At 51.8% G+C, this 23,099-nt stretch overlaps 1 protein-coding gene across 4 annotated transcripts in view; it reads left to right on the top strand.

The window, feature by feature from the left end:
* Window positions 1–23,099, top strand: part of arhgap10 (Rho GTPase activating protein 10) — a 284,335-nt gene that overhangs the window by 217,031 nt on the left and 44,205 nt on the right. For all 4 annotated transcript variants that reach the window (XM_072496090.1, XM_072496089.1, XM_072496091.1 and 1 more), the window contains one exon: window positions 6,830–6,977. In XM_072496090.1, the coding sequence (XP_072352191.1) occupies window positions 6,830–6,977 (148 nt within the window). The remainder of the gene's footprint in view (window positions 1–6,829; window positions 6,978–23,099) is intronic.

The following is a 23,099-nucleotide window of genomic DNA, read 5'->3' as shown; positions in this document are numbered from 1 at the left end:
GGCCTGTCTCTGGGTCACGTACGAGGAGCAACATTTTTATTTTGAGTCGCCTGAGGAAGCGATGGACTTCGTGAAAAGGAAAGAACTGGTGGCGGACTGAAACTTTTGAACTTTGCCTCAACGTTCCTGTTTTAAAAAGTTTCTCGTTTTTCGTTTTGTGGACACTATTTGTATGCCTTCTGTATTGATTTAGGGCCAGTTGTAGAGCTGAGTGAGTTAAAGTTTACATTTGCACTGTTGGGGGATGGAGGTGTGTTTGTTTAGATGTTGGATCACTTGCTTGATCTTTTCTTTGTTTAGCATTTTTTTTTTCTGTCGGGCAATTGTGTTGGGATTGTTTGTCATCTGAATATGTGTGTATGAACGGTGGGGAGGGAACAATAGGTGGGAGAATGTCTGGCGGCAGGTGTGGGGGCCACCAAGCTAGCTGGGCGGGCTAGCTCACGGAAGCGTAGTGGGGGGTGAGCAGATGTTAGGCTTATCAAAGGGGTCGATTTACATTTTGCTGTTACTAGGGGAGGAGGGGGGGGAAATGTTCTGCTGAGAGGGAGGGACTGTTGCTGAGGGGCAGAGAGGAGGTCGGGGGCGGAGGCTGCCTGGGGGCGGGCCGGTCAGGGCGCGGGCTGGAGACTGGCCCAAGATAGGTGATGGCTGATCGGCGAAGGGGGAGGGGGGTGATGGGCCCCCCAACTAGGCTGATCACCTGCAATGTATGAGGGCTAAATTGGTCGGTAGAGAGGGCAGGCGTGTTCACGCATTTGAGAGGACTGAAGGCGGACGTGGTAATGCTGCAGAAGACGCACCTTCGAGTAGCTGACCAGATTAGATTAAGGAAAGGTTGGGTCGGACAGGTTTTTCACTCGGGACTGGACTCGAAGACGAGAGGGGTCGCGATCCTGATCAACAAGCGGGAGATGTTTGAGGCGGGAAGAATAGTTTCGGATGTTGGAGGCCGGTATATTATGGTCAGTGGGAAGTTGGAGGGGGTGCAGGTGGTACTAGTAAATTTGTTTGCGCCAAATTGGGACGATGTGGAGTTTATAAAGAGGATGCTGGGGAAGATACCGGACCTGGATTCGCATAAGTTGGTCATGGGAGGGGACTTCAACACAGTTATTGACCCTGGTTTAGACCGGTCAAGCTCAAAAACAGGCAGGGTGCCAGCAGTGGCAAAGGAACTAAAAGGGTTCATGGAGCAGATGGGGGGATGGACCATGGAGATTTGGGCAGCCGAGCGTGAAGGAGTTCGCCTTCTACTCACACGTGCATGAAGTGTACTCCCAGATTGGTTTATTTATTCTGAGCAGGGCCTTGCTGGCTGGGGTGGTGGACACTGGGTACTCGGCGATCACAATCTCAGACCATGCCCGACGCTGGGTTGACCTACAGGTTAGTAAGGACCGTAAACAGCGCCCGCACTGGAGGCTGGATGTGGAACTTTTAGCTGACGGTGGGGTGTGCGGGCGGCTGAGGAAATGTATTCAGAACTACCTGGAAGTCAACAACACGGCAGCCATGGTCTGAGAAGCATTGAAGGCGGTGGTTAGAGGGGAGCTAATCTCGATATGGGCCCACAGGGAAAAGGTAGACAGGGCAGAGACGGACCGACTGGTAAAGGAGATACTACAGGTCGACAAGAGGAATGCGGAGACCCCAGAGGCAGGGCTTTTAAGGGAACGGCGGATGCTACAGGCGGATTTCAGTTTGTTAACCACAGGGAGGGCGGTGGAGCAGCTGAGAAAGGCGAGGGGGCGATCTATGAGTATGGAGAGAAGGCCAGCAGAATGCTTGCACAGCAGCTTAGAGAGAGGGAGAAAGCCAGGGAGATAGGGAAAGTAAAGGATGGAGACGGGAACCTGGTTGGAGTCTCAGCAGGGGTGAATAAGGTGCTTAAGAAGTTTTATAGTAGGTTGTATGAGTCGGAACCTCCAACGGGGCCGGAGGGGATGACGCACTTCCTAGGGGGGCTGAGTTTCCCGAAGGTGGACGGGTACCCAGTGGAGTTCTATAAAAAGTTCTCTGGGATATTGGGGCCATTGTTGATGAGGACATTCAATAAGGCAAGGAAGAGTGGGGTGTTCCCCCGACGATGTCACAGGCCACGATTTCACTGATCCTGAAGCGGGAGAAGAACCCAGAGCTGTGTGGGTCCTATAGGTCGATATCCCTATTGAATGTGGACGCCAAACTGCTGGCCAAAATCTTGTCCTCTAGGATTGAGGATTGTGTTCCGGATGTTATTGGGGAGGACCAGACTGGGTTTGTTAAGGGAAAGCAGTTGGTGACCAATGTAAGAAGGCTATTAAACATGATCATGATGCCCCCAGAAGGTAGGGAGGTGGAGGTCGTGGTCGCAATGGACGCAGAGAAGGCCTTTGATCGAGTAGAATGGGAATATCTGTGGGAGGTGCTGGGATGGTTCGGATTTGGGCGGGGCTTTATTGACTGGATCAGGTTACTGTATCAGGCTACTGTGGCGAGCATACAGACGAATAGGACAACATCGGACTATTTTAGCCTGCATCGGGGGATGAGACAGGGATGCCCCCTCTCCCCACTGTTCGAGTTAGCAATTGCTCTGAGAGTCTCAAGGGACTGGTCGGGGGGGGGGGAGGGAGAGAGAGGGAGAGAGAGAGAGAGAGAGAGAGAGAGAGTGGAACACAGGTTCTCGCTTTATGCAGACGACCTGCTCCTGTATGTATCGGACCCAGCAGAAGGGATGGTTTTCAGGGTATGAACTAAATATGGGGAAAAGTGAGATGTTTGCGGTCCAGGCGAGGGGACAGGAGAGGCAATTAGGGGAGCTGCCGTTTAGGTTGGTCGGGGGAAGCTTTCGATACCTAGGCATCCAAGTGGTGCGAGAATGGGAACGATTGCACAAACTAAATCTGGCCTGACTCGTAGACCAAATGAAGGACGATTTTCGGAGGTGGGACGCGCTCCCATTGTCACTGGCTGGGAGGGTGCAGACGGAGAAGATGACGGTCCTCCTGAGATTCCTGTTTGTGTTCCAGTGTCTCCCCATCTTTAGGCCGCGGTCCTTTTTTCAACGAGTTAACAAAGTTATCACGGGCTTTGTCTGGGCGAGTGAAGAAGGGGATGCTTGAGCGGAGCCGGGGAGAGGGCGGGCTGGCGCTGCCAAACTTCAGTAACTACTATTGGGCAGCGAATATAGCCATGATCAGGAAGTGGGTGGTGGGGGGAGGGTCGGCATGGGAGCGTATGGAGGCAGCTTCATGTAAGGGCACCAGTCTGGGGGCGTTGATAACGGTGCCTCTGCCGTTCCCGCCAGCACAGTACTCCACCAGCCCCATGGTGGTGGCGGCCTGAGAGTCTGGGGACAATGGAAGAGACATGTGGGAGCAGAGGGAGCATCGGTTTGGTCTCCAATCTGTAATAATCACTGGTTTGCCCCGGGAAGGATGGACAGAGGGTTTCGGAGATGGCAGAGGGCAGAAATTGAGAGGATGGGGGATATGTTTATGGAGGGGAGCTTTTCTAGCTTGAGGGAGCTGGAGGAGAAATTTGGATTGGCGAGGGGAAACTAATTCAGGTACCTGCAGGTGCTGGACTTCCTACGTAGGCAGGTTTCAACCTTCCCTCTCCTACCACCAAGGGGGATACAGGTCAGGGTAGTTTCCTGAGGGTGGGTGGGAGAACGGAGGGTCTTTGACATTTACAAGGAACTTATGGGGTCAGAGGAGACGCAGACTGAGGAGCTGAAGCGCAAGTGGGAAGTGGAGTTGGAAGGAGAGATAGAGGTTGGTCTATGGGCGGACGCGTTGAGTAGAGTCAACGCGTCCGCAACATGTGCCAGGCTCAGCCTGATACAATTCAAGGTTGTTCACCGGGCTCACATGACAGTGGCCCGGACGAGCAGATTCTTTGGGGTAGAAGATAAGTGTGCAAAGTGTGCGGGAGGGCCAGCGAACCATGTCCATATGTTCTGGACATGCCCAATGCTTAGGGGATTTTAGCAGGGGTTTGCGGATGTCATGTCCACGGTGTTGAAAACAAGGGTGGTACTGAGTCCAGAGGTGCCGATTTTCGGGGTGTCGGAAGATCCGGGAATCCAGGAGGAGAAAGAGACAGACGTTCTGGCCTTTGCTTCCCTGGTAGCCCAGAGACGGATATTATTAGCTTGGAGGGACTCAAAGCCCCCGAAGTCGGAGACCTGGCTATCTGTCACGGAGATCTTTCTCTGTTTGGAGAAAATCAAGTTCGCCTTGAGAGAGTCAATGTTGGGATTCGCCCGGAGGTGGCAATCATTCGTCGACTTCTTTGTGGGAAATTAATCGTCAGCAGAAAGGGGGAGGGGGTTAGTTTAGTTTAGAGTAGGGGGTTAATAAAGGTGGGACCTATAGGGAAGGAAGATGGCTTTTGCACTATGTTTATAAATTCAGATTGATGTACATTGTTTATTTTGTTGTTGTCAAACCAACAAATACCTCAATAAAATGTTTATTTAAAAATAAATAATGCACCATTTGAAGATTTATCCAAGTTTAGATTTTGAATCCATTTTTGCTCTTTGAGGACTTTTCATAGAAATACATATTAGTCGGGCAACCAACAGTGCTGCACATCATGGGCTGAATTTTCTGGGCCAGTGGCATGGGAGGGGAGTGTCCAGAAAAATTGAGAGGGAGGAAGGAGAGCCATCACCTTTTATAATAAAAAGTAATCATCTTTATTATTGTCACAAGTAGGCTTACGTTAGTGATGAAGTTACTGTGAAAAGCCCCTAGTCACCACATTCTGGCGCCTGTTCGGGTACACTGAGGGAGAATTCAGAATGTCCAATTCACCTAACCTGCACGTCTTTCGGGACTTGTGGGAGGAAACTGGAGGGAAACCCACGCAGACGCGGGGAGAACGTGCAGACTCCGCACAGGTAGTGACCCAAGCCTGGAATCGAACCTGGGACATTGGCGCTGTGAAGCAACAGTGCTATCGTGCTGCTACACCACCAAACTATTCTAATAATAATTATCGCTTATTGTCACAAGTGGGCTTCAATGAAGTTAATGTGAAAAACCCCTAATCGCCACATTCCGGCGCCTGTTCGGGGAGGCTGGTACGGGAATTGAATCTGTGCTGCTGGCCTTGTTCTGCATTACAAGCCAGCTGTTTAGCCCATTGTGAGGTCAGCTGCCAGCCGGCGGGGAAGGTGGAGGATGGTCTTTCTGCCCAGAGGCCAATTGTGCCACTTATCTTGCTGCAAGGCCAGCATTCATCGCTGTCCCCCCGAGCTGGGTGCAATCCCAGCAGTGGCCAATGGGATTGAAGACCTGCGAGTGCTTCGAATGGCCAGATTTCCAGTATTTTATTTTTATTTGTGGTTTACAGCACCCCAACACTTTGCTTTCATTTTGGCTGTTGGAGGTGGGCTCGCAGCCCTTAAAGGGAACCCCCAATAGCAGCTCACTAACTGCAAGAGGGATCTGAAATTCCACCGGGGCTCCCTCAAAGGCTGATGCAGGGTTGCCTTGACTTCGGTGGGGCCACTGCCACCCAACAAAATTTCCACAAGGATGGAAATTTACATGATTGTTTCCAGATATCGCACAGATTATTCTCCCGAATATGACAATAATATGAAATATAACTTATTGCCCGAGCTCCAGAATATCTTTATGCTGTGTAAGATTTGATGCATTTGTGGAGGAGATGGTGCTGCGGTTGTAATGTCACTGGGCTAGTAAGTCTGATGCCCTGGGTCCATGGCAGCTGGCGGAATTTAAATTCAATTAATAAAAATCCGGAATTGAATGCCAGTCTCGGAATGATGGCCATGAAACTCTCACTGATTTGTTGTGAAGACCCAGCTGCTTCACTAATGTGCTTTGGGGTAGGAAATCTGCCACCTTCACCTGCTCTGGCCTAAATGTGACTTCAAACCCCCAGTAACGTGATTGACGCTTAACTGCCCTCTGAAAGGTCTGCCAGTCCAAAGATGTGCAGGTTAGGTGGATTGGCCATGATAAATTGCCCTTAGTGTCCAAAATTGCCCTTCGTGTTGGGTGGGGTTACTGGGTTATGGGGGTAGGGTGGAGGTGTTGACCTTGGGTAGGGTGCTCTTTCCAAGAGCCGGTGCAGACTCGATGGGCCGAATGGCCTCCTTCTGCACTGTAAATTCTATGATGATCTATGAAATGGCCAAGTAAGCCATTTAATTCAAGGGCAATTGGAGATGGTGGCCAAGTAAGCCATTTAATTCAAGGGCAATTGGAGATGGTGGCCAAGTAAGCCATTTAATTCAAGGGCAATTGGAGATGGACAACAAATGCCGACAAATTACTTCTGGGTTAATTATGCTGGCTTCATTATACTTTATCATTCAGAACTAGTATTGATTAAAAAATGATTTGATTGAATTTAATTTGATTTATTGTCACGTGTACCGAGGTACAATGGAAAGTATTGTTCTGTGTACAGTCCAGACAGATCCATGTTCCATACATGAAAAATCATAGGACATGCATTAATACACAATGTAAATACATAGGCACAGGCATAGGGTGAGCATACGGAGTGTTTTACTACTCAGTAGAGAAGATGGGTGAAGAGATCAGTTCAGTCCATAAGAGGGTCCTTCAGGAGTCTGGTAACAGCGGAGAAGAAGCTGTTTTTGAATCTGTTAGTGCGTGAGCTCAGATTTTTGTATCTCCTGCCCGATGGAAGGAAGTTGGAGGAGAGAATAAGCCGGGTGGGAGGGGTCTTTGATTTTGCTGCCCGCTTTCCCAAGGAGGTGTACACAGAGTCAATGGATGGGAGGCAGGTTCTTGTTGCAGGCCTTTGAGCCGAGTCTACTCTTTGTTCATTACAGATATTCAGGACAGTTCCAGATGTCAATGTGAGCCAGTCAGACACCTCATCAATGCCATCCTCAAATATGCCGACCAGGCGGACATTGCATGGCCCGCGCCTTTCAAGGCCCATAGCTGTGTACAATGTTTCTGTGGACCTGAATGAAGGTAGGAACAAATTTCCCTTTCGAACATAAAAACATGGCTTTAAAATTTTATTTTGTCATTTCAATCTGGTATCATCTGATCCATTATCACCTTATTTGGTTAGTGGGGATAAAACAAATGTTGAAACTTATTTTCTTATCCACTCTTGCGCATATCACTCCCCTAGCCTCTCCTACTGCAGAAGCTTGCTTGAAACCAGTCCTCAGATTTCAATCTTGGCACTCTGTTCTTAACTGTTTCTTTCACCCTCTGTGGGGGGCCACCACATCTGAACGAAGGTTCCAGTGTATTGCTCAGTTCGGTTAAATCCTGCTAGTTTTGTCTTGTGGTCTTGCATCTATGATCAAATGAGTTGAGACTTCCATCTACTTAAGATCAGTAGAGCCTGTGAAAAGAACAAAACTTCATCACATTAGTCTGGATTAAGTACAATCCCGCTCTTGGATCCTGGATGCCATGAATGGTGTGCCAACACATGGAGCCTTGGCTATCTTACGCTAATGTGCGATGTTTCCTTTAGAAAGAAATCCTCATAAGGTTTTGCAACAACATTTTTTTTGGTGCAGGTGCCCAGTTTCAGTCTGGTCAGTCGCTTTGAGGTTGCGATTTGAAAAACTCATAACAGGTTTCACACATCCAACTACACTTAATAAAACCTGTCAGCAGATTTAAATCTGGCTGGGATTCATTTGCAAGCTATGGGCTTGCAGTAGTGGAACAGATGTCTGGAAAAAAAATCCCTGTTTGGTGATTATTTTGACCTCAACTATCGATTTCATCTATTTGAGTATTAAAAGGAGCAAAGCGTAAACAGGGTGACAAATTCAACAAATTGTAAGTGCTGACCGTATTGTGTATCATGATTGCATTTTGTAAACTTGCCATTGCCATTCAAATAATATGTAAAGAGTTTTACTCTGATCTTCCTATGAAACTTGCCGATCAAGAATCAGGTGAGATGAGTATTACTTGTTTTATACAGCGGGGTACTATGATTTGAAAGGCACTACCTGAAAGAGTAATGGAAGCAGATTCAACACTAGCTTTCCAAAGAGAATACTTGAAGGGGAGGGAATTGCAAGAATATGGGGAAAGAGCAGGGATTGGGAGTAATTGGGCAGCTCTTTCAAAGAGCAGACATCATGATGGGCCAAATGGTCGTCTTTTCTGTTATAGGTTTCTACGATAAGATCACTCTTTGGCTTTTTAAAACAATGTCATGAAAAAGACTAGTATTTTGAACCATTTTGGAAATTTAATTTAAAAGTAAAAATTTTTTGGCAAAGGTTTTTTGTGCAATTGCTGGGATTTTATACTTCTGTTAGCGCCGGGCAGGTTCGATATCCGGATCGGAAAATATCGCGAGAAGACCAAAGTCGCCTTTTACGTCCGCACGGAATAGCCGTGACCCCACCCCCACCCACCCTCCTTCCTCAACTCAGTGGCAGAATACATTTCCTGCCGATCAGACCCCTTCTGCTCTGTAAATTCTATGATAATCTATGATTAATCTAGGACAAAGGTTCGGCACAACATCTGAATCAGGGGTGATTTGGTGTTTGACTCGAGGGAGACTGGGTTGGGGGTGGGGTGGGGGTGGGGGGGGGGTGGGGGGTGGGGGGGGGGGGGCGCTGCATCACGGCGTGCATGTCCTGCTGTAGTGCAGGACAAAAGTCTTGCACCAAAGTCTCCATAGCAGCCGCCACCCTAGCTGTGTTGACCTCATTGCAGTGGAATGTCGGCACAATCTGCTCAGACATATGGCAGACAGACTCCTCCGCGCAGACTTTCAATCTGAGGAGCGTACCAGACATCCCTTCCTGATTTCCCTGAGTTTGTCTTTGCCGCTCCAGTAACTGAGGAATGGCTGAGTCCAGAGGCACATCATCTGACCGGGACTCAGCAGATTTCTGGTCTCAGGAATCCTCCGAGTGCTGGGATAATGGGATGTCCCTGCCCCCGCCTGCTGTGGCTCTGAGAGTGTGACGTGCTCACCAGTTTATGACCCCAACTCTACTCTAGAACAAGGTCCCACCGAGGTGTGTGTGTGCGCTGGTGAGCGGTGTGGGTGAGCACTATGATGGTTCTCTGATATCGGGGTCCTTGAAACCCTCCTGTCTGCTGGTGTTAGAATTGAGGACCTGGCTGCTCCCAGATGTGCCTGCAAAGAAAGGAGAGGCCATTAGTGCTTAGTAGGGACCTGAGAAACAGGTGAGATGACTCTCAGCATTGCTGTCTGATGCAGTGCTTGATCCTCGCTAGGTTTGCCGCTGCCGGTTTCATCGTCCGTACAGGAGCGGTCAATGTCTTCCCCAGCCAGCGAGATGGTTCTGTCCACAAAGTCAGTTAAGCCCTTGAGTTCCGGCATCCCTCTGACTGTCTGGCATTTCTCCCTTGTCGAGCTTGACCTACATGAAGACAGCTGGAGAGAGTGTAAGCAGGACTCGTGCCAGAACATGATGAGGATGCCTGGCATGTGTGGATGGTGAGTGGGACCAACGAGGTGATGAGGATACGACCTGGAGGGTGGGTGTGTGTGTGTCTGTGTGTGTGTCAGTTTCTCCAGGGAGATCTAGAGGTAGGTTGTGTCTCTGCATTTCGGGGGAGGAGGGAGGGGGTAGCTTATAGGACTTGGCGGCACTTCACTGCTTTGGTCCTCTAGGTGTCGAGGAATCTTCAGGATGATGTGCATGGCATGATGCTGCTTATCGGGCCCCCCTGGTCTTGTGGCCATTTGTCTGCTGAGGGAGTGCCCTTCTAGAGTGGCGGTTGGAGGTGGGTGTGAGTGGGTGAAATCACAGTGAGGTCCCATTAAATATCAGGCTGCATGGGCAGAGTGGAAGAATCTGAGAAGGAATGTTTGAGCAGCCACGTGAGGGCAGACGACCCTCGCACAGTAGGGAGGAAGAATGCAGTCAGAGTGAACCTCGACCCTCAGGCTACCAAGTGCATCCTCCGGGCATGAGCTACCTGGAAGGGAAAAGCCAATGGTTATGATGGCCTGGACATCAGGGAATAAAGTCAAGGTGGGAAACTTGCCTAATCCGCAGTCCATGAGAGCGAGGGGAATTGGGGTGTCATGTAAGGATTTTTTTCCCCCAGTTTTTTTTTTTTTAAATGTTCCAATTAAGGGGCAATTTAGATGGGCAATCTACTTGCCCTGCTCATCTTTGGATTGTGGGGATGATCCATGCTGACACAGGGAGGATGTGCAAACTCTACATGGACAGTAACCCAGGGCTGGGATCGTACACGGGTCCTCGGTGCCGTGAGGCAGCAGTGCTAACCACTGCGCCAACGTGCTGCTCTACCCTGACCCTTCCTTGACGAGTCAGTTGTGCCAATTTAGTCAGTCCTGCAATCATTGAGTGAACCACTGATCGGCATCCAATGGTTAACTCAGCTGAGCTCCCAAGCATTGAACACCAAGGCTTATGTGCAAGGTGGGAGGGTAGAGGCGCTCATCAGTCACCCCATTCAGGACCTGACCAGTGGCAGTGTCTCATTCATCCATGAGATTAACAGAAACCTGTGGCTCCCTGAGGATCGAGGTGCTTCTGTCAAGCAGAACTGTACGCAATGGACCATTGTGCTAGGGGGGGGGGGGAGAAAGTGAGGCTCTTTGGAAAGGTGCTCACATAGTGGGAAGTGCATGTCCCAGATCCTGAGAGGATTGTGGGTCAGGGCATTGTTACGACTCCTCATCGCTCACTTGTATACTCTCATCCTTTCAGCTATTGATTCGAGAGAATCATGGAGCCAGTCGATCTGCCAGATCTTTTGATAGCTGTGGAGCAGCAGCAGTGACATCGAAGTGCCACTGCACGCGACCAGGACCAGCGCCCAGAAGAGGAGGGGGAGGCTGGGCCTGCTGGCCTTCCGGGAGCAGGGTCACAGATGGCGGAGACTTGGAGGAAGAAGTACCAGCCAATGGGTGTGCCACCGGAGAATGTCTTCCCACCAGATGTCAGAGGTCCCAGGGGACGGTGTACCACATTTGCCAGGCAATGCAAGATTTGACACCACATGAACTAGATGGTCACCCGTTGCGTGTGGCCCTGAAAGTAACTCCGCTCTGAACGTTTATGCCAGCGGCTGGTCTCAGGACAGGTGATCTGTGCAGCAGCGCGCACAAGCGCGTAAGGGTGGTAGCAGATGTGCCATTTGTGAGGACCCACATGTACATCAACTTGGACCGGGACCAGGCAAGCCAGGATGCCAGGGTCATGGATTTTGCTCATATAGCAGGCATACCTCCAGTGAAAATTGAAAAAATTGAAAATCGCTTATTGTCACAAGTAGGCTTCAAATGAAGTTACTGTGAAAAGCTCCCAGTCGCCACATTCCGGCGCCTGTTCGGGGAGGCTGTTACGGGAATTGAACCGTGCTGCTGGCCTGCCTTTGTCTGCTTTAAAAGCCAGCGATTTAGCCCAGTGTGCTAAACCAGCCCCTATCAGCAGAAACCAGCAGGGTGTCATCCTGCACCCACGTCGCTCCGTGATTCCCATGGCGGCAGGGTGTCATTTGTGAACAGCAAGGGATACCCTCCCTCAGTGTTCAGATTGTCTGTGACTACACGATGCCCGTTATGCAGGTGTGTGTCTGTTTCCTGGGGAGTGCCCACGACAGCTACATCGGGGATGCTTGCAGACCCCAGCTGTTTTTGAGGGAGAGCAGTGACTGGAGCGATGGCTCCTTGGGGCCAAAGGGGATTCGCTCAGGACGTGGCTGATTCATCTCTTCTTGGGCAGTCCCTCAGCGGCGAGGATGACTTGCTTCCACTCGGGGGAGGTGGGCTCTGCAATGGCTGAATAGTCCGATCCTGGATCTGCAGGCTCTACCACAGGTTTGACAGGTGGTGGTTGGTGAAGTGGGTGAGTGGAACGCTCTGGACTCTACGCACTCCTGCCGCTGTTTATGCTTGGTCTTCACGTGCTCCTCTTTATGATTGGCACCTTCACAGATGTATTTTCTCCGGCTTGTGCGTTCAAAGGCAAGCGATTCCCACGGCTCGGTGGGGATGTTGCATTTATTTAGGGGGCTTACAGAGTGTCCTCTTAGCGTTTCCCCTGCCTTCCTAGTGATCGCTTGCCATTGCGGAGCTCAGAGCAGAGCACTTGTTCTGGGACTCTTGTCCATTGGAGTCGATGCTGGATTTTGTCGTCAATGTCTGCTTGAACCGGGAGGAGGCTCCCGAGGTAGGGGAAATGATCCACTTTGTCCAAGGGCTTACTGTGGATCTTGAAGGTCGGGGTGGGGGGTGGGGGGGGGGGGGCGCTGCATCACGGCGTGCATGTCCTGCTGTAGTGCAGGACAAAAGTCTTGCACCAAAGTCTCCATAGCAGCCGCCACCCTAGCTGTGTTGACCTCATTGCAGTGGAATGTCGGCACAATCTGCTCAGACATATGGCAGACAGACTCCTCCGCGCAGACTTTCAATCTGAGGAGCGTACCAGACATCCCTTCCTGATTTCCCTGAGTTTGTCTTTGCCGCTCCAGTAACTGAGGAATGGCTGAGTCCAGAGGCACATCATCTGACCGGGACTCAGCAGATTTCTGGTCTCAGGAATCCTCCGAGTGCTGGGATAATGGGATGTCCCTGCCCCCGCCTGCTGTGGCTCTGAGAGTGTGACGTGCTCACCAGTTTATGACCCCAACTCTACTCTAGAACAAGGTCCCACCGAGGTGTGTGTGTGCGCTGGTGAGCGGTGTGGGTGAGCACTATGATGGTTCTCTGATATCGGGGTCCTTGAAACCCTCCTGTCTGCTGGTGTTAGAATTGAGGACCTGGCTGCTCCCAGATGTGCCTGCAAAGAAAGGAGAGGCCATTAGTGCTTAGTAGGGACCTGAGAAACAGGTGAGATGACTCTCAGCATTGCTGTCTGATGCAGTGCTTGATCCTCGCTAGGTTTGCCGCTGCCGGTTTCATCGTCCGTACAGGAGCGGTCAATGTCTTCCCCAGCCAGCGAGATGGTTCTGTCCACAAAGTCAGTTAAGCCCTTGAGTTCCGGCATCCCTCTGACTGTCTGGCATTTCTCCCTTGTCGAGCTTGACCTACATGAAGACAGCTGGAGAGAGTGTAAGCAGGACTCGTGCCAGAACATGATGAGGATGCCTGGCATGTGTGGATGGTGAGTGGGACCAACGAGGTGATGAGGATACGACCTGGAGGGTGGGTGTGTGTGTGTCTGTGTGTGTGTCAGTTTCTCCAGGGAGATCTAGAGGTAGGTTGTGTCTCTGCATTTCGGGGGAGGAGGGAGGGGGTAGCTTATAGGACTTGGCGGCACTTCACTGCTTTGGTCCTCTAGGTGTCGAGGAATCTTCAGGATGATGTGCATGGCATGATGCTGCTTATCGGGCCCCCCTGGTCTTGTGGCCATTTGTCTGCTGAGGGAGTGCCCTTCTAGAGTGGCGGTTGGAGGTGGGTGTGAGTGGGTGAAATCACAGTGAGGTCCCATTAAATATCAGGCTGCATGGGCAGAGTGGAAGAATCTGAGAAGGAATGTTTGAGCAGCCACGTGAGGGCAGACGACCCTCGCACAGTAGGGAGGAAGAATGCAGTCAGAGTGAACCTCGACCCTCAGGCTACCAAGTGCATCCTCCGGGCATGAGCTACCTGGAAGGGAAAAGCCAATGGTTATGATGGCCTGGACATCAGGGAATAAAGTCAAGGTGGGAAACTTGCCTAATCCGCAGTCCATGAGAGCGAGGGGAATTGGGGTGTCATGTAAGGATTTTTTTCCCCCAGTTTTTTTTTTTTTAAATGTTCCAATTAAGGGGCAATTTAGATGGGCAATCTACTTGCCCTGCTCATCTTTGGATTGTGGGGATGATCCATGCTGACACAGGGAGGATGTGCAAACTCTACATGGACAGTAACCCAGGGCTGGGATCGTACACGGGTCCTCGGTGCCGTGAGGCAGCAGTGCTAACCACTGCGCCAACGTGCTGCTCTACCCTGACCCTTCCTTGACGAGTCAGTTGTGCCAATTTAGTCAGTCCTGCAATCATTGAGTGAACCACTGATCGGCATCCAATGGTTAACTCAGCTGAGCTCCCAAGCATTGAACACCAAGGCTTATGTGCAAGGTGGGAGGGTAGAGGCGCTCATCAGTCACCCCATTCAGGACCTGACCAGTGGCAGTGTCTCATTCATCCATGAGATTAACAGAAACCTGTGGCTCCCTGAGGATCGAGGTGCTTCTGTCAAGCAGAACTGTACGCAATGGACCATTGTGCTAGGGGGGGGGGGGAGAAAGTGAGGCTCTTTGGAAAGGTGCTCACATAGTGGGAAGTGCATGTCCCAGATCCTGAGAGGATTGTGGGTCAGGGCATTGTTACGACTCCTCATCGCTCACTTGTATACTCTCATCCTTTCAGCTATTGATTCGAGAGAATCATGGAGCCAGTCGATCTGCCAGATCTTTTGATAGCTGTGGAGCAGCAGCAGTGACATCGAAGTGCCACTGCACGCGACCAGGACCAGCGCCCAGAAGAGGAGGGGGAGGCTGGGCCTGCTGGCCTTCCGGGAGCAGGGTCACAGATGGCGGAGACTTGGAGGAAGAAGTACCAGCCAATGGGTGTGCCACCGGAGAATGTCTTCCCACCAGATGTCAGAGGTCCCAGGGGACGGTGTACCACATTTGCCAGGCAATGCAAGATTTGACACCACATGAACTAGATGGTCACCCGTTGCGTGTGGCCCTGAAAGTAACTCCGCTCTGAACGTTTATGCCAGCGGCTGGTCTCAGGACAGGTGATCTGTGCAGCAGCGCGCACAAGCGCGTAAGGGTGGTAGCAGATGTGCCATTTGTGAGGACCCACATGTACATCAACTTGGACCGGGACCAGGCAAGCCAGGATGCCAGGGTCATGGATTTTGCTCATATAGCAGGCATACCTCCAGTGAAAATTGAAAAAATTGAAAATCGCTTATTGTCACAAGTAGGCTTCAAATGAAGTTACTGTGAAAAGCTCCCAGTCGCCACATTCCGGCGCCTGTTCGGGGAGGCTGTTACGGGAATTGAACCGTGCTGCTGGCCTGCCTTTGTCTGCTTTAAAAGCCAGCGATTTAGCCCAGTGTGCTAAACCAGCCCCTATCAGCAGAAACCAGCAGGGTGTCATCCTGCACCCACGTCGCTCCGTGATTCCCATGGCGGCAGGGTGTCATTTGTGAACAGCAAGGGATACCCTCCCTCAGTGTTCAGATTGTCTGTGACTACACGATGCCCGTTATGCAGGTGTGTGTCTGTTTCCTGGGGAGTGCCCACGACAGCTACATCGGGGATGCTTGCAGACCCCAGCTGTTTTTGAGGGAGAGCAGTGACTGGAGCGATGGCTCCTTGGGGCCAAAGGGGATTCGCTCAGGACGTGGCTGATTCATCTCTTCTTGGGCAGTCCCTCAGCGGCGAGGATGACTTGCTTCCACTCGGGGGAGGTGGGCTCTGCAATGGCTGAATAGTCCGATCCTGGATCTGCAGGCTCTACCACAGGTTTGACAGGTGGTGGTTGGTGAAGTGGGTGAGTGGAACGCTCTGGACTCTACGCACTCCTGCCGCTGTTTATGCTTGGTCTTCACGTGCTCCTCTTTATGATTGGCACCTTCACAGATGTCTTTTCTCCGGCTTGTGCGTTCAAAGGCAAGCGATTCCCACGGCTCGGTGGGGATGTTGCATTTATTTAGGGGGCTTACAGAGTGTCCTCTTAGCGTTTCCCCTGCCTTCCTAGTGATCGCTTGCCATTGCGGAGCTCAGAGCAGAGCACTTGTTCTGGGACTCTTGTCCATTGGAGTCGATGCTGGATTTTGTCGTCAATGTCTGCTTGAACCGGGAGGAGGCTCCCGAGGTAGGGGAAATGATCCACTTTGTCCAAGGGCTTACTGTGGATCTTGAAGGTCGGGGTGGGGGAGTTCTGTGTGGTAGGAGTGGCTGTTTTCTGGATGTTTAGTCTGGGGCCCATTCTCTCATATGCCTCGGTGAATGCGTTGTCGATGGTTTGTAGCTCGGCCTCTGAATGTGTGTACAGACCGGCGGCGTCTGCGTACTGCAGCCTGATGACAGAGGTTGGGATGTTCTTGTTTCTGGCCTGCAGTCATCGATGGTTAAACAGTTTCTCGCCTGTCCAGTGGGTTAGCTCCACTCCAGCGGTGAGCTTAAAGGTGACGGGGTGGGGTGTTGCTGCGAGGAAGATGGAGAAAAGCGTTGGTTCGATGAAGCGGTCCAGTTTGCGCACACATTGGTCTGCAGTGGTTCCATTGGTGAGGATGGCGCTTGCATGCCATGGTGGAGCAGGCGGAGAATGGTGACTAATTTCTAAGGCCAGCCGAATTTGAGGAGGATGCTCCATGGTCCCTCACAGTTGACAGAGTCGAAGGCCTTTGCGAGATCGAAGAAGGCCATGTACAGAGGTTGATGCTGCTCCCTGCACTTCTCCTGGATTTATCCCATGCATTGAGCCTCTTGTTTGGCGGAAGCCGCACTGAGACTCGGGGAGGTGCTTCTCAGCCACTGGGAGGAGACAATTGGGGAGTATTCTTGCGATGACCTTTCCTGTGGTGGAGAGTAGGGAAATCCCTCTGTAACCTTTGCATTCGGACCTGTCTCCTTTCTTGAAGATGGTCACAATTAGGACATCTCAGAGATCATCCGACATGCTCTCTTCCTTCCAGGCAAGAGTGAAGAAGTTGTGGATTCTTGTCAAGAGTGCAACTCTGCCGCATCTTAATGCTTTTCCACCTGCGCCAGAGGCCTGATTGTTCTTCAGCTGTCAGGTGGCTTTTTCGACCTCGCACGAGCTGGGGTTGTGATGAGATAGTGGCGGTGGTGGCCATGCAGTAAGTAGTCGCACATATGGCAGCTCCCGCTTGAGGCAGATTTTTCGGTCCTTTTCCTCATGTGCTGGGCGGATGGTTTGGTGGAAAAAGGTGTAGAGGTGGTGGAGGAAAGTTACACTCCACTGGTGGTGTCAGTGGATGGATTCGCTGACCAGAAGTGGGTCGAGGAGGAAGGACCTACTAGAGCAAGAAACTCTTCGTGCGACCCAGGGGAAGATGGCGGAGGGTAAAGGGGTGGCCCTACCGGCCCAATGGTCGACGGGGCAGTTGTTGGACTTCCTGCATGAAAAGTTTAAGTTTAGCCAACAGAGGAGGGAGGTTCAGGAGGACCTGGTGACGGTGGTAAACCCACTAAAAGCAGGGATCGGTCAGGTGGAGCAGAGGCTGGAGTCCCAGGGCCAGGCGATCCGGAAAGTGGAGGAGGCGGTGGGGGAGCACGAGGAACAGCTGGCCTCGTTGATGGCCCAAATCGGGATGATGCGGGAGACCCAGAAGCGACTCAAGGAGAAGGTGGAGTTTCTGGAGTACCACTCCCGGACACACAATTTAAGAACTGTTGGGATGCCAGAGGACATTGAGGGAGCAGACGCAGGCTCCTCTGAAGCCAAAATACTGGAGCAGCTGATGGGGGAGGGGGCCTTCGACTGGCCCTTGGAGGTCGACCGGGCGCTGATGAGGAAGCCGCAGGCGAATGAGCTGCCGAGGGCAATGGTGGTGCGGTTACACCGGTTTTTGGATAAAGAGAAGATCTTGCGGTGGGACAGGCAGATGAGGAGATGTACCTGGGTGGGTAACGAACTCCAGGTGTATCAGGACCTGGGTGCGGAACTGGCTAAGAGGAGAGCTGGGTTCAACGGAGTCAAGGTTGCCCATTTCAAGAAGAGGGCGAAGTTCGGGATGCTGTACCCGGCCCGCCTCTAGGTGACTTGCAACGGCCGTGAGCTTTATTCTGGGACACCAGAGGAGGCATCGGCGTTTTTGAGAGACAATGAACTGGCAGGAGGGGGATGACATTGAACTCTGGCAGAAGTTTGAGAAGATGTTGGTTCTCTCTGCCTTTTTGTTCTTGCTGGGTGGCTAGCTGGGTGGGCTAGTTAACAGATCAGTGGGGGGGGATGAGCAGGTGGTTAGAGTGGTAGAGGCGGATGGGATTGTTGTTTTATTTAGGGGAGGGGGGGATAGCTGACAAAGGTGAGGCTGTTGTGTCGTAGTGGAGAGGGAGTTGGTGACAGTGACACCCAAAGCAGGGCTGGAGGGTTGTGTGACGAGGGCCGGGGGCTGGCCCAAGAAGGGATATGGTTGATTGGCAGGGGAGGGGAGAGGGGTGTCCCCCCACCAGGTTGGTCACATGGAATGTGAGGGCTGAATGGACCGAATGGTCGCGTGTGTTCGCGCACTCGAGGAGCTTGAAGGCAAACGTGGCCTTTCTGCAACAAACGCATTTGAAGATCGAGAACTAGACGAGTATAAGGAAGGGATGGGTAGGGCAGGTCTTTCATTCAGGATTAGATATGAAGACATGGGGGAAGGAAGTACTCGGAGGCCCTGGAGGCTGGGTTGTTGAAGGAGTGGCAGAAGCTCCAGATGCAGTTCGGACTGATGTCTACGTGGAAGGCAGTGAAGCTGTTGCGGAGGGCCAGGGGGGCAGTCTATGAGTATGGGGAGAAGACGAGCAGGATGTTGGCTCATCAACTGAGGAAGCAGGAGGCGGTGAGGGAGATCGGAAAGGTGAAGGATGGGAAGGGAAGAGCGGTTCTGGACCCAGTGGGGGTGAATGGGGTTTTCGAGGAACTTTATAAGAGACTCTATGAATCGGAGCTTCTGGCTGGGTGGGAGGGAATGAAGGGATTCCTAGATGGGTTGGAGTTCTCCATGGTGGATGAGGAGCAGGTAGAGGGTCTGGAGGCATCCATTGGGCTGTTGGAGGTGATGGAGGGTATGGGGGAGATGCAGGCAGGGAAGGCCCCAGGCCCAGATGGGTTCCCGGTAGAATTTTACAAGATGTTTTCTCGGGATCTGGGGCCCCTGCTGGTAAGGGCATACAGCGAGACGAGGGATAAGGGGGAACTTCCCCCATGTTATCGCAGGCTTCGATATCCTTAATTTTGAAGAAGGATAAGGACTCTGAGCAGTGTGGGTCCTACCGTCTGATATCACTGCTGAATATGGATGCCAAACTGCTGGCAAAGATCTTGGCCTCGTGGATTGAGGACTGTGTGCTGGGGGAGGACCAGACAGGATTTGTAAAGGGGAGGCACCTGTTGGCTAATGGTAGGCGGTTATTAAACGATAATGATGACCCCGGAGGGACAGGAGGTGGAGGTGGTGGTTGCTATTGACACGGAGAAGGCGTTTGATTGGGTGGAATGGGAACATCTGTGGAAAGCACGGGTGGAATTGGGATCATCTGTGGAAAGCGCGGGATGGTTCGGGTTTGGGCAGGGGTTTGTGGATTGCGTCCGGTTGCTGTATCGGGCACCAGTAGAGAGTGTAAGATGAATCGGGTGAGTTTCGGACCACACCGTGGGACAAGGCAGGATTGCCCACTCTCCCCGTTGCTTTCTGCCCTGGCGATAGAGCCATTGGCAATGGCACTTAGAGCATCAAGGGGTTGGAGAGGGATAGTGCGGAGGGGGGTGGAGCACAGGGTCTCGCGATATGCGGATGATCTGCCACTTTACATATCGGATCCATTGGGAGGTATTGGGGGAATAATGAATATTTTAGAGGAATTCGGCCGGTTTTCCGGCTATAAGTTAAACATGGGAAAGAGTGAGGTCTCCCCGCTCCAGACCAGGGGGGCAGGAGAGGAGGTTGGGCTAGCTGCCCTTTAAAGTGGTGGGGGTGAGCTTGAGGTATTTGGGCATCCAGGTAGCACGGGGATGGAAACAACGACATAAATTGAATTTGCCGCGGTTGGTGGAGCAGATGAAGGGGAACTTTAAGAGGTGGGATGTGATCCTGTTGTCACTGGTGGGCCGGGTGCAGACAGTAAAAATGACGGTACTCTCGAGGTTCTTATTTGTTTTCCAGAACCTCCCGATCTTCATTGCAAAGTCTTCAGGAAAATGAATGCTTTGATTTTGGGGTTTGTGTGGGTGGGGAAATCTCCACGGGTAAAGAAGGTGCTGTTGGAATGGGGATGTGCTGGGCCGGGGCCGGGGCGCTTCTGGCCTTGCCAAATATAATTAATTATTATTGGGTAGCGAATATAGCCATGGTTAGGAAGTGAGCGGTGGGGGAGGGGTTGGCGTGGGAGTGGATGGAGCCAGCCTCTTGTAAGGGCACAAGCTTAGGGGTATTGTTGAAGGCGCCTCTGCCGTTCTCGCTGGCCAAGCACTCCACGAGCCCGGTGGTGGTGGCGGCCCTCAGGACAGTGGCAGTATCTGAGGTTGGAGGGTGCCTCGGTGTGGGCACCTATCTGTGGGAATCATAATTTGCACCGGGGAGCTTGGACGTGGGGTTTTGAGGGTTGTGGTTTAGGGATGAGCGGTTTAGGAACCTTTTTGTGGGGGGGCAGGTTTTCGTGTTTAGAGGAATTGGTAGAGGAGCATGAACTGTCCAGCTGGAATGGGTTCCGGTACTTACAGATGCGGGTCTATGTGAGGAAGCAGGTGCCGTCCTTTCCTGACCTGCCGTCCCTGGGGCTACAGGACAAGGTGATGTCGAAAGCAGGAGTGGGTGAGGGTAAGGTATCCGAGATATACAAAGTGTTAATGGACTGGGAGGGAGCCCCGATAGGAGAAGTTAAACGGAAGTAGGAGAAGGAGTTGGGGGCGGGGGTGGGGGGAATGGAGGCTGGGTTGTGGAAGGAGGCTTTGAGGAGGGTGAATGCATCATCCTCGTGTGCTAGGCTTAGCCTCATTCAATTCAAGGTAGTGCATAGGGTGCATATGACGGTGACCAGGATGAGTAGGTTTTTTGAGGGAGTGAAGGAAAGGTGTGGGGGAAGGCCCGCGAATCATGTTCACATGCTTTGGGCATGCTGGATGCTGAAGGGATTTTGGCAGGGGTTCGCAGACGTTATGTCTGAGGTACTGAAGGTGAAGGTGGCCCCCAGTCTCGAAGTGGCGCTATTCGGAGTGTCGGGTAAAGGATGATAAAAGGCGATAAAAGAGTTTAAAGGGGGGAAGCAGGTTGTTGGAGGGGAACGGCAGTGAGGGTGAGACGGTTGGGTGTTATTTATTTGTTACACGGTTTCCTGTTTGTTCTTATTCTGGTTTTGGTTGTGTTTAATATATACACAAATGCCTTAATAAAAATATATTTTTAAACAAGAGACAGTGGCGGTAGCATGTTGCGGGATGGTATTGAGGACGCTCGTGTCGAAGGCTGTGCCTTGGTTGAGGAGGTCCTCTAAGTGCTCTCCCCAGTGGGCATTGACTGCCTCTCTGTCTTTGATGAGCTCCTCTCCACTTTTGGTTCTCAGTGGGGTGGGCCCCTGAGTACTCGGACCATAGGTGGTTTTTATTGTGCTGAAGAAGCTGTGCGCATCGTGGTTGTCGGCGGGTTGCTGAGTCTCCTGCCCTCTTTCCACCCACCATCTGTTCATTATCTCACAATGTTCTTTATTGCACCTCGACCTTCAGTTGCCTGTAGGCTTTTTGGTGGATCTGCCAATTCAGGAACGTGTTGCGCCTGCGGTCAAGGAGATTCTGGATCTTCTGATCATTCTCGTCAAACCAGTCTTGGTGTTTCCTGGTCGAGAATCCGAGCGTCTCCTCGCAGGTGCTGACTATTGTGGCTTTTAAGGCAGACCAGGCGCTCTGGGCCTTCTACGCCTCTGGCTCATTGGTTGTCGCCAGGTTAGCTGTGAGACTCCAGCTGAAATGAAAAAATGAAAATCACTTATTGTCACAAGAAGGCTTCAAATGAAGTTACTGTGAAAAGCCCCTAGTCGCCACATTCCGGCGTCTGTTTGGGCAGGCTGGTACGGGAATTGAACCCGCGCTGCTGGCCTGCCATGGCCTGCTTTAAAAGCCAGCTATTTAGCCCTATGCTAAACCAGCCCCTGGTTAGCTAGGTAGCTCTTTCTTCCCTAGTCTTTGAGTCCAGTGGCATTGAATCTCCTGCGGCAGAGTTTCTTCTGCTTGTGTCGATTTGGGGCCAGGGTGATAGAAATGGTAGAGCAGATTAGTCAGTGGTCAGTCCAGCAGTCATCGATTCCGATCATAGTGTGGGTGATGCTGACGTCTTTGCGGTCCCTTGCCCGGATGATGATATAGTCTATTAGGAGCCAGTGCTTGGAGTGGGGGTGTTGGCATGAGGTATTCTGCTTGTTCCTCTGGTGGAACAGGGTACTGATGGTGGCTGATGACACCCATGCGGAGACTCCAAACACCCGCTCAGACTCGCTACAACATGGCTCATGAACCAATGTATTCGCTGGTCAAGCAGGCGATTGGCCGGCTCAAGATGTGGTTCTAGTGCCTGGACCAGTCAATGGGAGACCTCCAATAGAGCCCCCAGAGGTTATCCCGCATTGGTGTGGTCTGCTGCGCTTTGCACAACCTGGCACTGCAGCGGGGAGAGCAGCTTGACCAGGAGGAAATGGATGAGCACTACATCTCCTCAGATGAGGAGAAGGACCTCGAGCGATGGCCAGTGCCCACATGTGGCGCAGGGCTGGGGATGGCCTCATTGCCTCTTGGTTCGAGGATGACCAGGTCTAGGGCGTCGAGACTTCTCCCACCGTGGTCCTGAGGAATGTAATCGTGGTGGTCACCCTATTCATGGGCAGCATGCTAAAGCGATTGCCTGGATGCCTGCTTGACAGAGGGCTGAATGCGACCTGCAATTGAATAGGGTAATTCAGGGCTCAGAGAGGCTGAATGTCAGATCCCAGCTGCTACTGCCTCCTCCAACGTCAGGGGTCTCGGTGTGTTTCACCACCTACTGACGGGGTGGACAGACTCACGGTTTTGGCTCTTAGCATCCTTAGCACACATGAGAGGCATTAGCGTTGATGGGCGTTGGTAGTCTTCATGGTTGGGAGGATAGGGCTTGGGGTGCCTACGCCAGGAGCAACGTGCATTACTGTGGCATCAGTGCGGGAGGTGGCAGAGACATAGTGCTGCCACTCTCACAGTGCACATAGAGGAAGTGCCGAGTTTGCTGGGGGGTTTGCAGAGCATGGTGCCATGAAATGACAGCATGGAGGCTCTTTATGGGTAGTCAAAGTGAATTTTAACACAAGCTTAAATTGAGCTTTCACAAAGGGTCATCTGGACTCGAAACATTAGCACCTTTCTCTCCCTATAGATGTTGCCAGACTTGCTGAGATTTTCCAG

This window comes from Scyliorhinus torazame, chromosome 3, assembly GCF_047496885.1.
Source record: "Scyliorhinus torazame isolate Kashiwa2021f chromosome 3, sScyTor2.1, whole genome shotgun sequence".
Classification (NCBI taxonomy): Eukaryota; Metazoa; Chordata; class Chondrichthyes; order Carcharhiniformes; family Scyliorhinidae; genus Scyliorhinus; species Scyliorhinus torazame.
Note: the sequence above shows the minus strand (reverse complement) of the source record. Positions and strands in the feature narration are given on the sequence as shown.